General features: G+C 40.6%; 1 protein-coding gene across 1 annotated transcript; it reads right to left on the bottom strand.

Annotated features, from left to right (window-relative positions):
• Positions 1-472: 472 nt before the first annotated feature.
• Positions 473-7,413, bottom strand: LOC144696871 (sphingosine 1-phosphate receptor 3-like). The gene is made up of 2 exons (XM_078568586.1): positions 6,745-7,413; positions 473-5,555 (listed from the first exon to the last, which is right to left on the bottom strand). Exon 2 carries the CDS (start codon positions 5,402-5,404, stop codon positions 4,259-4,261), a length of 1,146 nt encoding a protein of 381 aa, XP_078424712.1. The 5' UTR covers positions 5,405-5,555; positions 6,745-7,413; the 3' UTR covers positions 473-4,258.
• Between the last annotated feature and the right edge of the window lie 9,534 nt (positions 7,414-16,947).

The following is a 16,947-nucleotide window of genomic DNA, read 5'->3' as shown; positions in this document are numbered from 1 at the left end:
TGACTTACCTTATGCCAAGGAAAGCATAAGAACAGCTAAATAGCATGCAGTTGTTGTCTAAGTTACACTCATTCATGATCCCTGAAGTTAACTATGTAACATAAAATAATTATTGCATATAATTTGTTGCATCAGATGTTTTGTAAAGATACCAGAAGTTCACTTTCTGAGAAAGACAGTGTCTCCATTACAAATAAAGCATATAAGTAAGATATTACATCCAGGAAATGAGTAGACATCACGGGACCTGATTTTGACTGTGCAAGTGAGTGTGTTTTAGGAAGAGTTAAAATCTCACCCAAGATGTTTAACATATATTGTATTTTTTTATGGAAGTGTGCCCTACAATAGTAGATATTTTATTTGCCTTTATTAGTCCTGGCATACTGTACAAACCAAATAATATATATATAGAAAAGATTAATTTAGCCTCATTGTGAATACTTGATTTCCAATTAACAATACAAGATCCTACAGTAACACACCTTTATTTTTAAAGCCAGAGCACATAATTTGTACACTAGCATTTTTATACACAAATACAAGCATGACTCATCTATACCACTGTAAATTACATACTATTGTGTAATCCTTGACAACTACTTTACACTGCGCACAGCTAAGAGTATCCCTTAAATACTGAAAGCCATTTTGCATAAAGAGTTGCAATAACATGTACATAGTAATTGCCAATAGTAGAAGTATATTGCACACACAGTATTGAAGCTGATACAGGTACACTTATCATTTAGGATATATGTGCCAGTTATATTGGAGAAACTATGTTACAAATGGACTGAGGGGGTTTGTGAGGGAATAGTACTAAGCAAGATGACCCAGGAACTGATGTTCATGAAATCCTAAACATCTCTAATTTAAAGCAACAAATGAATTCAGAAACTTAATGCAACATGATCAGATTTACAGATTATACTAAACTAGAAGAGGCAGTTGAATCTGAAGAGGGAGTTCGGTGTTACAAATTGAGTGGGACAAAATAAATTAGTAGATCAATGAAAGTTAATACAGGTAAGCATAAAGTACTGCTCATAAATGAATGGCCCCACGATTGGTGTGAAAATAGCCAAGAATGAAATTGAAAGAGATTGACAAACTTGACTAACCTGTCACTGCAGAACAACAATTAACAAAATATATAGAAGCATATAGCAAAACTGATGGGGTGCAATTCAGAGAAAGTGAAGCTCAAATAGATAAAGTTAGCCAGTCAGCCAATTTCAATGTGTCTTTAGTTCTGGTTTGATAAGTCAGTGAGATATGCAAATCCTGATGAGCTGTTCAGAGTAGAATTATGAGGCTGTTGGATCAAAGGAATGGTAGAGGAAGAAAACTTGGGCTTTAAGGTGACTTTATAAAAATATATAAGATAGTAAATGGCATAGAAAAGATATGCTTATTTCTTCAAACTAAAAAAAAATCTGGAAAGTACAACATAGAATGTAAAAGAGGGCACAGTTCAAGCTAATAACAGGCAAACTGACGATTGATCTTAGGAGGTTCTTCTTTGCAAAAATAGTGATTAAAGGATGAAATGGTTTTCCAGACGGAATAATGGTGGAAAAAAGCCTGTGATTATTTAAGAAACAATTGAATTGGATGACCTGTGTACGTGTGGAGGGGAGGACTGTAGGGTTTTTCTAGATGGATCATTTAAGATATACAGAATGGCTTTCCATATCTATATGTTGGACATAGATTAATACTGACATCATCAGCAACTTAGTTTGACAAATAGTACCTTCTCTACTAAGTGGGCAAGCAACCTAATTAGTTGACTGTGCACACTTACAAAATTTGACACAGAACATTCATAATTCATATGACTTCAGATGTTAGTGCAATATCAGAGTTTTACTGTTGTGTATTCAAGATGAGGAGTATATTAGTTGTTTACAAATGATTTGGATGCACATGCTTATTTTGAAAGATTAATCCATCTGCAGTCAAATATGTCTAAGTAAGTGGCTTACTTCTGCAGAGGTAACATAATTGTAATCGCAACGGTGCATTTTTACAACCAGTTGTAAAAACAAAACAAATGATTAAATAAAGACAGATCTCCAGGAGACAGTCTTTAAGAAATAACAAATAAACCAAACCCATCAGATGAAAATAAGGAGAGTTTAATTTCATGGTCTTCCTTCAAATGCTGATCTAAAAGATCATGACCATCTGACTGGGGATCAGTGTGTCCACAGTTTCTGTTATAGAACTGTCGTCCTAAGGTATGATAAGTATCTCATTTATTTCTTTAAATTAGGTAGCAGCAAAGCTATAGTTGTATGACATTTAATAACTGTCTTCTCAAAACGATTCCCTTCTTCTAAATGTTTTCTCACATGTTAAATGTGTCAAACAATCAGATAATTTTAAAAAATAACAGTAGTTACATAAGATCAAATATTTACAAGTAGGAAATTACTAGTATTCCAGAAAAGGGCCAGATCAGCTCCAGTAGAGGAACATATATAGACTGTCATGCAATTCATAAATCTCCAATCCTGTATTTTCAAAAAGTACTGGGATAGATTTTGACTTTTAACAATAGTGAAAAACAGCTGATAGCAAGTTGGCAGCCTATTTTACGTAGAATCATAGAAGCTATTACAGCACATACCATTATACCACTTCATTCAGCTGTTATACCATTTCATTCAGCTGACTCTCTGAAAGAGCTATCCAATTGATCTCACTCCCAACAATTCTTTCCCTAAAGCCCTGCAAATGTTTTCCCTTCATGTATCTATCCAAGTCCCTTTTAAAAATTACTATTGAATCTTCTTCCACCACCCTTTCAGGCAGCTTATTCCAGATAATAACAATCTGCTGCATAAACAAGTTCTCCTTATTTTCCATCTAGTTCTTTTGTCAATTATCTTAAATCCATGTTCTCTCGTTATCAAACTTCCTGCTATTACTAATAGTTTCTCCCATATACTCTACCAAAACTCTTTATAATTTTGAACACTTCCATTAAACCTCCCCTTAAACTTTTCTGCTTGAAAGAGAACAATCCCAGCTTCTCTAGTCACTCCACATAACTGAATCCCTTATCCGTAGTGCCTTTCCAGTAAATCTCCACTGCAGGCTCTTTAAGGTCTTCAATGGAAATAAAAATTGGGAGAGATGTGACCTGTTTTACACTCACACATATTCAAGATGTGCACCACTGCCTTTTTTGAACAATGAGGAGGTATATTTTCTGATTGTCTGGTGTTCCATATGAATATTTAACACAGTAAGTTCTCCTGTGTGTGTTTTAATGAAGGTATTTGTGAGTACAAAGATGTACAGAGGAAGTTAGATTGAGGATGTTAGACGTTCATATATGAACAGTGCACAGCCAGGAAATATGTTCCTGAGCAGTGGCCCTGATACTTCAACGTTGATATTCTGCAAAGGGTGGAATTATCTAACCCTGCTATTTTATGGGCAGAGGCAATCTCATGCTGCTAATTGTAATAATGTACAGTTTTGCAGTGGAAATGAGGTCTGGCAGTATAGATCATCGTCAAAGTAGTTTAAAGCTGCTGCCAAAGGTTAGGTAGGATTGAGTTCACAAGAATCCCCAGGGATACTGAATATTGCTGCTCCTGAAAATATGGCATGGGAATCTAGAGGACAAATATCAACACATTTGACAGAAATTTCTAGATCAACTTTCATTAGAGGTTGTACCCATTTATTTTAAATTAAGATAGCAGGGAGAGGAATTTCCAATTAACATTCTGCATTAGTATACCACAGATAACTTCAGGGCAACTGAATAGTTGTGAGTTTATGGGATTTTATGGGAAAGTTGGGTAAAAGCCTTTGTACAATACGTAATGCATGAACGTTTAACATGAAGTTGCATGTGATTTTAGTGTTAAAGACATCAGAAGTCTGTAAAAACCAATGCTTTTCAAAGTCTGGAGCTATAAAAACAGATAAAAGCAACATACTGTGGATGCAGGAAATCTGAAATAAAAACAGAAAATGCAGAAAAAACTCAGCAGGTCTGGCAGCACCTGTGGAGAGAGAAATAGAGTTAACATTTCGAGTCTGTATGACTCTTCTTCAGAGTTCTGAAGAAGTCATACTGACTTGAAACGTTAACTCTCTTTCTCTCTCCACAGATGCTATAAAAACAGATCTGTTTAAGAGGTATTTAAGAGTTTATAAAAAAAATACTGTTTTAAGAGTTGTTAGCTTGGGAAGGTAATACTGTATATTAAGGCAGTTTAGCCATCAAAGGTCAATATTCTCTAGTGGGAGTTGTTAAGTCCACTGCCTTGATTACATCTGAAGGCGTATTAATTTCTGGGAGCTCTCCCTCCTTCGGTTTTTGTGGATTACTGCCACTGGACTTGCTTTTGCTGTTATCTGCAGCTGACTGAATTGGCAGGGCCTTGGAGACTCTAGTACTGGCTAGGCAGCCACAGAGGAGACGGAAGAAAGCCCGACGCATCTCCTTGCTGGCCAGAGTGTAGATAATGGGATTCATGCCAGAATTGAGGACTGCAATTGCAATAAACCAATCTTCTTGATAGAGTATACTACACTTGTTTGGTTTACAGGCAACATCAAGGAGCAAGAAAATGAAAAGTGGGGACCAACATGCAATGAAAACCCCTACAACGATCACCACTGTCTTTAGCAGAGCCATGGATCTCTCAGAATTGTTCTTTGTGAATTTTCTGTTTGAAACTTTGCGGCTACTTGTCTTAACCAATATATAAATACGAGCATAAAGTATTACGATGGCCAGCAAAATTGCACTGAAGATGCTGATACAGAAGACAACGTAGGTTTTGGAGTAGAGGGGCAGGACTGTGGAACACTCTGAGATGTTGCAGATACAGTTCCAACCAAGGATAGGCAAAGCACCAAGTAAAATGGATATCAGCCAACAGGCGCCAATGAGGAGGAAAACTCTGTACTTTTTACTAACATCGTAGGGTCTCATTTTTATCATAGTCATGTGCCTCTCGATTGCTATTGCTAGCAAACTAAAGGTGGAGGCTCCCAATGCTACAAACATGCTCCCTTCCCTGATGAACCATACAGTTGGTGTGAGGCCAAAAGTCTTCCTTCCGGACATGAGGATGTTTACTTTGTAAGCTATTCCTGCCAGCAGATCGGACAGGGCTAAATTGCCAATGAAATAGTACATGCGATTATGGAATTTGTTGTTTTTCCAAATGGCTAGGAGGACCATGAGGTTTTCAAGCACTATGAAGCTGCAGATGATCAGAAAGGCCACAGTAGTTAGGTCCATGCCATCAGTGGTTTTTGCCTTTTTGTTGAATTTCCCTGTGTAATTATAGTGACGCTCAATGAGCTCTGTTTTGACACACCCATTACCGATGATCATTTCAGCTGGAAGAGCGGTTAAAGGCATATTGGTGTTGAAGTGTTCTTGTAGTGTTAGATGTTGCTCACTAGATGGAGCCTTTGCCCCATTATCAATATCGTATGCCTGAAGGAAGTCTGTAAACCATTTTCTCAATGTTGTGAGCAAACATTGGGCAATAGACTTCAAATTATAAAATCTGTAAAAATGAACATAACATTTTTATCAACATGCTGTCAATGTTCAGGAAATGGTGTTTATATACAGAAATGATTCCTGTCGATCTAGGCTAGAGCACTAAAGACTTCTAATCAATCTCCTTTGAAATAATACATAAGATGCATTTGAAATGTGGTTTTAGAGTATTAGGAGCTTTCTAAATGCCTAACGTATTTCAATATGACAGCTCAAAAGCTGTCCAGTTTTGGCAATGATTGTCTGAATCTATGTGCAGAAAATTCCCCATGGATGGGTAAAACTATGCAGAAAATGAATGATTAATGCATGAAATCTTGGAAATGAAGGGATATTAGTCCTTGGAATTACCATTCCTTTTACTTGGACAATAGTCACATATCTTAAAACTAGCTGATCACAACTGTTGGATAGAAAGAAATACTTACAGTAATGAACAGAAAGAGAATCTTTATCATTCGGTTATAGCACTAATTATGATACACTTTGTCTGTATCATAATTCCATCCTGGTAAATATCTAATCAATTTGTGAAAAGATTATGGTACAATACAGATTTTGCTTGAATAGGTCATTCTTTAAATTGTGAATTAAGATGATTTGTTTTAGACATTTGACCATTTATTCAGTTAGCAATCTAAGTAAAATCAGGGGGAAAAAACTTAGTAAATTCAGAAAAGAACAGATTTATAAAATATGCTGCTTTATTGTGGGTCATTTGGCAGTCAGTTCATTGAATTTCTTACAATATGTATTAAAAATAAAATAATTAGGGAATGTTTTATATCCAGGATTGGGATTTAACATTCAAATCTCCCAGTTAGGTTGAGGAAGAAAATGAAAATCACATTCAGTAAGTGATGTTCTGTCAGATTCCCATTCCCCCATGTGCAAATTCTTAGAGTCAAGACATTAGAAGCCTTTGGAAGAATGTTCATAAGGCATTTGGATACTAGTTAAATCTATTATTCACAGATGTTCTTAATACTGTAAAATCCCAATGCTTAACTTATTTAAATTATTTAAAACTTATTTAAATTAGTTAAATGGCATGTTTCACACACGTATATGAAAGAAGCTTTTAAGTTTTTTTCTAAAACTTGAATAGCAAAACAGTAACCTAGACTAGGAAAAAATTAGACAAGTCATAGCTAGAAAAAAGTATAAGTGATCTTTGCAGAATGAAAACTCACCTTGCACATTACTTTCAGCTAATGCAGTACTTAACAAGTTAGTGTTCAAGTTTGGAGACGGGTGACTCGCTGCATATCTCCGAGTTTGTCCTGATCAGATTTGCTTTTAATGGTGGCGTTTTGAGTTAAAATCTCACTGTTTTCTCAGATTCGATGTCTTTATTTTCTTCGTGTGTTAACACAACGTCTCCTCATTTTTTTTTTCCTTTCAAATATACTTCTTCGCAAATCCTCGTCAATTCCTAGGCTTTCCTTAAAACATTGCCCAGGCTATGTCAGTTCGACCTCCCAATCTTTCAATCGAGACTGTAGTTGTTGCATCAATTTAATTTTAGTACACTTGAGGTGCCATATAGTTTTCTGAATCTTGATTGCTCATTCCTCAGACTATTATATTAAAGGGCTTGTGTTTTAATTCTTTTCCAGTTTCATTGTTACCGAATCTTTGTTTATATCACTTGCTGCTCATTCCTTTAAGCAGCCTGTTGCAGTTTACTGACCGTGTTATATTTACAAGTTTATGGCCGTATTCTTCTTGGACTAGCCCTTGCAAGAGTCCCTGTCGTTTCACTCCTGCAGTTTGCTGCGGTGTTCTCACTGACTCTCACGCTGACTGGACAGTATGAAGTTCCCCATGCAATATATTCGTGTCAGCCTGGTCTTTCGTGTTGCCCTCTGAGTTGACGCCAAGTCCCGCCCTCGGGGGGGGGGGCGCAGTTCCTCACACTTCTCTCATGTGTGACATGCTGAGGCTCGAGATTCTCGAAAAGCTGGAAGAGACATCCCCCGACGCCTGTGTGTCAGATACATGTACGGATTCAAACAGCAAAGAGAAAGAAAAATGAAAGGTTATAAGAGCAAACGTCAGTTAAAGAGAGAAAAAAAAATCCACTTTTAAAAAATTCATTCACGGGATGTGGGCTTTGTTGGCTGGGCCAGCATTTATTGCCCATTCCTAATTGCCTTTGAGAAGGTGGTTGTGAGCTGCCTTCTTGAACCGCTGCAGTCCATGTGGTGTAGGTACACCCACAGTGCTGTTGGGAAGGGAGTTCCAGGATTTTGACCAGCATAAGTGAAGGAGCAGTGATATATTTCCAAGTCAGGATGGTGAGTGACTTGGAGGGGAACTTCCAGGTGGTGGTGTTGCCATCTGTCTGCTGCCCTTGTCCTTCTAGGTGGCAGTGGTCGTGGGTTTGGAAGGTGCTGTCGAAGGAACCTTGGTGAATTGCTGCGGTGCATCTTGTAGAAGATACACTCTGCTGCTACTGTGCATCGGTGATGGAGGGAGTGAATGTTTGTGGATGTGGTGCCAATCAAGTGGGCTGCTTTGTTCTGGATGGTGTGAAGCTCCTTGAGTGTTGTAGGAGGTACACTCATCCTGGCAAGTGGGGAATATTCCATCACACGCCTGACCTGTGCCTTGTAGATGGTAGACAGGCTTTGGGGAGTCAGGAGGTGAGTTACTCGTTGCAGGATTCCTAGCCTCTGACCTGCACTTGTAGCCACAGTATATATATGGCTAGTCCAGTTCAATCTCTGGTCAATGGTAACTTCCAGGATGTTTATAATGGAGGATTCAGTGATGGTAATGCCATTGAATGTCAAGGGGCGATGTTTAGATTCTCTCTTGTTGGAGATGGTCATTGCCTGGCACTTGTGTGGCACAAATGCTACTTGCCACTTGTCAGCCCAAGCCTGGATATTGTCCAGGTCTTGCTGCATTTGGACATGGACTGCGTCAGTATCTGATGAGTCATGAATGGTGCTGAACATTGCGCAATCATCAGCGAACATCCCCACTTCTGACCTTATGATGGAAGGAAGGTCATTGATGAAGCAGCTGAAGATGGTTGGGCTAAGGACACTACCCTGAGGAACTCCTGCAGTGATGTCCTGGAGCTGAGATGACTGATCTCCAACAACCCACAACCACCTTCCTTTGTGCTAGGTATGACTTCAATCAGTGGAGTGTTTTCCCCCTGATTCCCATTAACTCCAGTTTTGCTAGGGCTCCTTGATGCCACACTCTGTCAAATGCAGCCTTGATGTCAAGGGCAGTCACTCCACCTCACCTTGGGAGTCCAGTTCTTTTGTCCATGTTTGAACCAAGGTTGTAATGAGGTCAGGAGCTGAGTGGCCCTGGCGGAATCCAAACCGGGTGTCAGTGCTCAGGTTATTGCTAAGCAAGTGCTGCTTGATAGCACTGTTGATAACCTCTTCCATTACTTTACTGATGATTGAGAGTAGACTGATGGAGTGGTAATTGGCTGGGTTGGATTTGTCCTGCTTTTTGTGTACAGGACATACCTGGGAATTTTCCATATAGCCAGGTAGATACCAGTGTTGTAGCTGTACTGGAGCAGCTTGGCTAGGGGCACAGCAAGTTCTGGAGCACAATTCTTCAGTACTATTGCCAGAATATTGTCAGGGCCCAAAGCCTTTGCAGTATCCAGCACCTTCAGCCATTCCTTGATATCATGTGGAGTGAGTCGAAGTGGCTGAAGACTGGCATCTGTGATGCTGGGGACCTCTGGAGGAGGCCGAGATGGATCATCCACTCGGCACTTCTGGCTGAAGACTGTAGCAAATGCTTCAGCTTTATCTTTTGCACTGATGTGCTGAGCTCCTCCATTATTGAGGATGGGGATATTTGTGGAACCTCCTCCTCCAGTGAGTTGTTTAATTGTCCACCACCATTCATGACTGGATGTGGCAAGAATGTAGAGCTTAGATCTGACCTGTTGGTTGCGGGTTTGCTTAGCTCTGCCTATCACTTGCTGCTTCTGCTGTTTGGCACGCAAGTAGTCCTGTGTTATAGCTTCACCAGGTTGACACCTCATTTTTAGGTATGTCTCCTGCACTCTTCATTGAACCAGGGTTGATCCCCTGGCTTGGTGGTAATGGTAGAGTGGGAGATATGCGAGGCCATGAGGTCACAGATTGTGTTCGAGTACAATTCTGCTGCTGCTGATGGCCCACAGCACCTCATGATTGCCCAGTCTTGAGTTGCTAGATTGTTCGAAATCTATCCCATTTAGCATGGTGGTAGTGCCACACAACACAATGGAGGGTATCCTCAAAGTGAAGGTGGGACTTCACCTCCAGAAGGGCTGTGTGGTAGTCACTCCTACAGATACTATCATGGACAGATGCATCTGCGACAGGCAGGTTGGTGAGGATGAGGTAAAGTATGTTTTTCCCTCTTGTTGGTTCCCTCACCACAGTCAGTAGTGGTGCTACTGAGCCACTCTTGGTGATGGACATTGAAGTACCCCCACCCAGAGTACATTCTGCACCCTTGCCACCCTCAGTGCTTCCTCCAAGTGGTGCTCAACATAGAGGAGCACTGATTCATCAGCTGAGGGAGGGCAGTATGTAGTAATCAGCAGAAGGCTTCCTTGCCTATGTTTGACCTCATGCCATGAGGCTTCATGGGGTCCAGAGTCAATATTGAGGGCAACTCCCTCCCATATAACATGTGCCACCACCAGTGGGACAGGGCATACCCAGGGATGGTGATGGTGCTGTCTGAGGCATTATCTCTAAGATATGATTCTGTGAGAATGGCTGTGTCAGGCTGTTGCTTGACTAGTCCGTGAGTCAGCTCTCCCCCCAGATGTTAGGAAGGAGGATTTTGCAGGGTCGACAGGGCTGAGTTTGCCGTCGTCGTTTCCGGTGCCTAGGTCGATGCCGGGTGGTTCATCCAGTTTCATTCCCTTTTTAAGGCTTTGTAGCAGTTTAATACAACTGAGTGGCTTACTTGGCCATTTCAAAGGGCATTTAAGAATCAACCACATTGCTGTGGATCTGGAGTCTCATGTAGGCCAGACCAGGTAAGGATGGTAGATTTCCTTCCCTAAAGGACATTAGTGAACCAGATGGGTTTTTACAACAATCATCAATGGTTTCATGGTCATTAGACTTTTAATTGTAGATTTCTTTTCATTTGCCATGGTGGAATTCAAGCCCGGCTCCCTAGAGCATTATCCAGTGACAATACCACTAAGCCATCGCCTCCCCTCATAGATACCCAAAGAATAAACTGGACTCATTAAAAATGTGGAATGTTTTGCTACTGAAGGCAATTCAGTATATTCATTTAAGTAGTTTATCATGTTAAGCATGACAGAATCTTAAAGACAAAAATATGCTGACATTTAACTAAGATAGTGATATTGACTTGTTCTAAATGTTTTTATTCTTAGTGTATATCATAAATGTTACTAATTTCTTGACTTTTTTATTTGTGAAACAGTTGGTTCTGATCATTTCTTTCAGATTTGCCCTTAAATTATATAAAATTTGTAAAACTATGCTTGAAATTTGAATGGTTCAAAAAAATCAAGTCAGTTGCATGTGAGAGGTCCAAAGGGTAAGGTTAAGACCATAAGGGAATCAATTAGAAATCTCCATGACAGGAAAAATAATGGTTCAAACACATATCTTGCTATCCGTCATACTGTAAATTTGGTGCCTTGTATATTCATTCTCAGATTCCCAAATCAATAGATACCAACCAAATGTTCTATTAATTTTACAAATACAAATTTTAATTCTAATTTTATGCAACGTAGGAACATGAAACCACGCCCATTCTGCCCCTTGAACCTGTTCTGCTATTCAATAATATCACGGCTGGTTTGTATCTCAATTCCATTTGCCTGTTTTGCTCCCAATCTGTCGATACCCTTACCTAATAAAATAAAATGCTGATTTTAAATTTGAAGATTTCAATTAGGCCAGCATCCACAACTTTTTGGCAGAGTGAGCTCCACATATCCACTACCCTTTGTGTGAAAATTGCTTCTTGATTTCATTCATGAATGACCAAGTTCTAGTTTTAATATATAGCTGGTCGAGAACCTCCCTTTTATTCTAGATTCCCCCATCAGAGAGAATTGTTTGCCCTCATTTACCCTATCGAACCCCTTATTCATTTTAAGCACTTTGATTAGGTCACCCTATGCCCCTCACATGACCTTTTAAACCCAAGGAAATATAAACCTAATTTATGTAACCTGTGCTCATAATTAGACCCCTTATGTCCTAATATCATTCTAGTGAATCTGTAGCGTATTCTCTTCATGACCAATTGATCTTTCTGGTTCTTAGACATTAATAAGAGTTGGTTCTGAACGTTCAACCAAGCTTTTTTCTGAGATATGCCTCTGAGCACATGACATGAGAACCATTAGGAAAGATGCAGTGCCCCAACCCCCTATCAATTTTCCAAAGTTGAAGGTGAATAGATTATTCCTGGCACATAAGAAGGACTTCCCTGGTCTGCTATACATGGAGTTATGTTATCAACATTGCAATAAAGTCCACATGAGATCCTATCCCTCTCAATCAGGCATTACTTAGAGGAGCTCAGCACAAAAGCAAAAATGATGACATATACAAAAGCACAAAGGAAAGCATGGCTGTGGATTATGTTAAACACAAAGCACGCCAGATCTCTTATATGAAAGCAAATGTTCAATGCCGTAAACCTTGTAGACATTAGTATTTATATAAATTCAATGCAAAATATGTTCGATATATATTATGGAGAAAACAGCATTAAATCACGTCAAAAAACAACAGCTAGGCAACTATTTGCAAAATTCTGCATTTTATCCTTCCGTTTGCAGAGGGGGCATTTGGCAAGTCTCAAGGGGAAAAGCTGAATGAGGAGTACCTGTCTCATTTGGATCACTGTGAACACTGATTGCATGCAATGGCTGTAAAACATTTTAAGGAATGTTGAATATGAAAAGTGCAGCATCTCTCCAAGCCTCCTTCAACAGCACCTTCCAAACCTGCAATGTCTACCACCAAGAAGAACAAGGGCAGCAGATGTATGGAACATCGCCACCTGCAAGTTCCCTTCCAAGCCTCACACCATACTAACTTGGAACTATATTGCCGTTCCGCCATTGGGTCAACATGTTGGAACTCCCTTCCTAACACTGTGGGTGTGCCTGCACCACATGGACTGCAGTGGTTCAAGGAATGGGCAGTAAATGTTGGCTCACACCCCATGAAGCTCACACCCCATGAAAGAATGAAAAAATGTATTTACTCCTGGAGCAACCCTATGTTGTGTGATCCTTTAAATCCACGAGGCTCTAGATTTGAGAACCCAACCTTGTTCTTTATGGGAACAGATTTGTTTTGAACCCTCACTATTTCCCCCTTAAATGCCTCCCACTGCTCTGATACTGATTTACCTTCAAAAAACTGTTTCCGGTCCACTTTTGCTAAATCACATCTGAGCTTAGTAAAATTATCCTTTTCTCAGTTGAAAACTTTTACTCCTGGTCTACCTTTGTCTTTTTCCATAACTGTACTAAATCGAACTGAATTTTGATCACTACCACTAAAATGTTCACCCACTAATATCCCTTCCACCTGTTCAGATATATTCCCTAAAACTAAGTCCAGAATTGCTGCTTCTCTTGTTAGTCTTGCTACATACTGGCTAAAAGTGTTCCCCTGAAAGCATTTTAAGAATTCTGTGCCCTCTATGTCGTTTACACTGGCTTTATCCAGTTAGTATTAAGGTAGTTGAAATCCCTGACCCATACTGCCCTATTGTTTCTGCACTTCTCAATCGTTTGCCTACATAATTGCTCTTCTAATTCCCTCACTGATTTGGGGCCATTCAACACATGTGACCCGTAAAGAACAGTTTTTTTTATTTTTTTTGGACTGTGACTTTAAGGTTGGACTGTGGCTTTAAAAACCTACAGTGGCTGCAATTTAAAAAAAACATGTTCCCTGAAGCAGGAAGAGAAAATCTACAATGTTGCTACTTTGAACAGCGTGCGCCAGGTTGCACGATGGTGCCAGAAAGGACGTGGTTTAAGAGAGAACTGCCTAGCAATGGCATTTGATAGGCTGCTGACCAGGTGACCAGGGTTTTGTGATAGCAGGAGCCAGGAGAAGGATTCTAACTTGCCAAGAGGAAAGACATAAAAACCTCTCCTATGTTTTTGGTAAAACTCCAATAATTCTGCCATAGTAATTAGCTGGCTATTCCTCACATCTCCATATCCTGTTTTCTTCTGAGAAACCACTGTCAAGAGAAAAGGGGAGAAATCACTAGTAGAGACATTAAAAGGAGGTTTTCAACTCGTAAACTACAGACTGGAAGTGCTGAAAGATCACCTCATGTCAGCAGTACAAGTCTGCAAGAAACTTGGAAAACTTCAAACAAAATCAACTCATGTAACCCTGTACTCCGGATTGGTGTTATCGAACTGTTTTCATCTCACCCTTAAAATCCTTGTTCTGTGTGTCTTGTGTGTGTGTGTTTGTGAATAGGGGTTAAAAATGGGTAGAGTAAGTTATAGAATTAAGAGTTAGTAGTTCATATTTTTTCTTTTGTCATTGGTTAAAAACAATTTGTTTAATAAATAGTTATTTACGTGTTAAGTTTACAAAACTGGAGCTCGTCTTCTGTTAATCTAAATTAAATTAAATTACACAGTTAGGTAAAATTGGGGCAATCTGGTGGTCTGATTAAACTTTCTCACATTTGTCACAGCTCAGGGCACAGTGAGGCTTGACATTACAGCGCACTATCCCCAGTGAGTCGTGACAGACCTCATATGATTACCCTTCTTGCACATCATCCCTTCTCATAGCTGTAATTGTTTAACTAATATCATGTTCCCTCCTTTTTATCTCCCTCTTTATCTCATCTGCAAACTCTGTAAGCAGCGGCAGGATTTTTCGGTCGTCGAGTGGGTATGGGTTCCCCTGGGAGAGATGGGAAACGGTCCACTGTCCACGAACGACCCCTGACCGCGATTTCATGCTGGCTAGCCAATTAACAGCCAGCCAGTGTGAAATGCGCACTGAAAGGCTCAGTGCTGCTGGGGTGGGGGTGGGTGATCGCTGAAGTCTGGGCAGGCGCGGGGCAGCACGCAATGAAAGCTTCCTGAAGGCAGAGAGTTGCCTCAGGGAGCTGAAGAATTTTAAAATCAAAAATAAAGATTTGGAAAATCTGACAAAAATGTACCCAACAGGACTCACTCACATGAGTATAGACATAAAAAAACTATGTCAAAACATTTTTAAAAAATTCATGTTGGAAACCTCATCCCGCCCGTGGATGAGGTTTCCTCAAAAATGCAAAGGCCACCTGGTTGATTTGCCCACCTGCCAACCATAAGGTTGGACGGGCAGTGAAAAATCTCTCTTAATTAATACATTAATGGCCTTAATAGGTCTCTTAATTGTCGGCGGGCTCGCTGCCGACTCTTGTGCATGCCCGCCAACCGAAATATCACTCAAGTGCGCAATGGCATCGGGACGATCGCCCTACGTCATCGTGCACTATTTTACGCCTGATCGGGTCGGGCACACACCCGCCCACGATATGTAAAATTCTGCCCCAGGAGCGTTGAACTGCCAACCCTGCCTTTCTTTCAGCCATGCTTCAGTAATAGCTATGATCTCATAATCCCAAGAGTCTACCTGTGCCCTCAGTTCTTCTGCCCCATTCATTGGACTCCTTGCACATCTGTATAAACCATTAAGTACTGCCAAACATCTTTGGCGTCTATTTTCTAGCCTTTGTTTTCTCTGACTTTCACATTCTGTTACTATTCTTCCGCATTTCCAGCTTTGTTTCTTCCCCTTCTAAATCTCAGGTTCTCATTCCCTTGCCAAGCTATTTTAAAACCCCTCCGACAGCATTAGAACCTCCCTTCCCCACAACCACATCGGTCCCAGTCCTGTTTAGATGAAGCCTATCTTGCTGGTACAGATTTTACCTCCCCCAGAACCAGCCCCAGTCGCCCCAGGAATCAAAACCCCTCCCTCTTGGACCATTTCTCCTGTCATGCATTAATCTGCCTATCCTCTTAATTCTGTACTCACGAGCATGTGGTGAGGTGAGTAATCCAGAGACTGTTACTTTTGAAGTCCTGCTTATTAATTTCTCACCCTGTCTCTAAAATCTGCCTGTAGGACCTTATTTCTCTTTCTACCTAAGTCATTGATATCGATATGGACTACGACCTCTAGCTGTTCATCCTCCCCCTTCAGAATGTTCTGCAGCCGCTCAGGATCATCCTTGGCCCTAGCAACAAGAGACAACGTACCATATTACAGAGGTTGTGATAAGATAGGGACAATAACCTAACAGCTCACCAAATGAACAAAATGCTATTCGGAGACGTTAGCCAGGATTTTCCGGCTTCATCGTGGCGGATCCCACTGCAGGAGATTCAGCGGCCCAACCAAAAGTCCATTGACTTTTGGCGGGACCGGACAATCCCGGCAGTGGGCATGGCCGGAAAATACCGCCCTTTGTGTTTGTTTTGCAGTTATGTTAGTGGATTATGTTAATGGATCGGGATCAACTTTTGACCATTGGTGCTGGTTCAGGAAATTGAATGAGTGTACAGCACATGGGAACCATCATAATTATGTGGATGCCTTTGACTGTTGAAGAGGGAAGTCAGTCACATTGTTTATAAATGTAACATTCTAATTCAATGACTGCTGCATTTTCTAAGAGTGTATTTATGATATAAAGCATTCATGCAATGTGTATAATGCCAAACAAAAGATTTATTCTTGTAAGAAATGCTGTAATTTATGTTACCAGTTGTTTTATCCTGCTATATTATTCATTTATGGGACGTGAGTGTCGCTGGCTAGGCTAGCATTTATTGCCCATCCCTAATTGCCCTTGAGGAGGTGGTGTTGAGCTGCCTTCTTGAACTGCTGCAGTCCCTTGGTGTAGGGACACCCACAGTGCTGTTAGGGAGGGAGTTCAAGGATTTTGACACAGCGACAGTGAAGGAACGGCGATATATTTCCAAGTCAGGATGGTGAGTGGCCTGGAGGGGAACTTCCAGGTGTTGGTGTTCCCATCTATCTGCTGCCCTTGTCCTTCTAGATGGTAGCAGTCGTGGGTTTGGAAGGTGCTGCCTAAGGAGCCTTGGTGAGTTTCTGCAGTGCACCTTATAGATGGTACACACTGCTGCCACTCTCCGCCAGTGGTGGAGGGAGTGAATGTTTGTGGAAGGTGTGCCAATCAAGCGAGCTGCTTTGTCCTGGATGGTGTCAAGCTTCTTGAGTGTTGTTGGAGCTGCACTCATCCAGGTAAGTTGTGAGTATTCCATCACACTCCTGACTTGTGCATTGTAGATGATGGACAGGCTTTGGGAGTCAGGAGATGAGTTACTCATCGCAGGATTCCTA

Source organism: Cetorhinus maximus, chromosome 2, assembly GCF_964194155.1.
Source record: "Cetorhinus maximus chromosome 2, sCetMax3.hap1.1, whole genome shotgun sequence".
NCBI classification, from domain to species: domain Eukaryota; kingdom Metazoa; phylum Chordata; class Chondrichthyes; order Lamniformes; family Cetorhinidae; genus Cetorhinus; species Cetorhinus maximus.
Note: the sequence above shows the minus strand (reverse complement) of the source record. Positions and strands in the feature narration are given on the sequence as shown.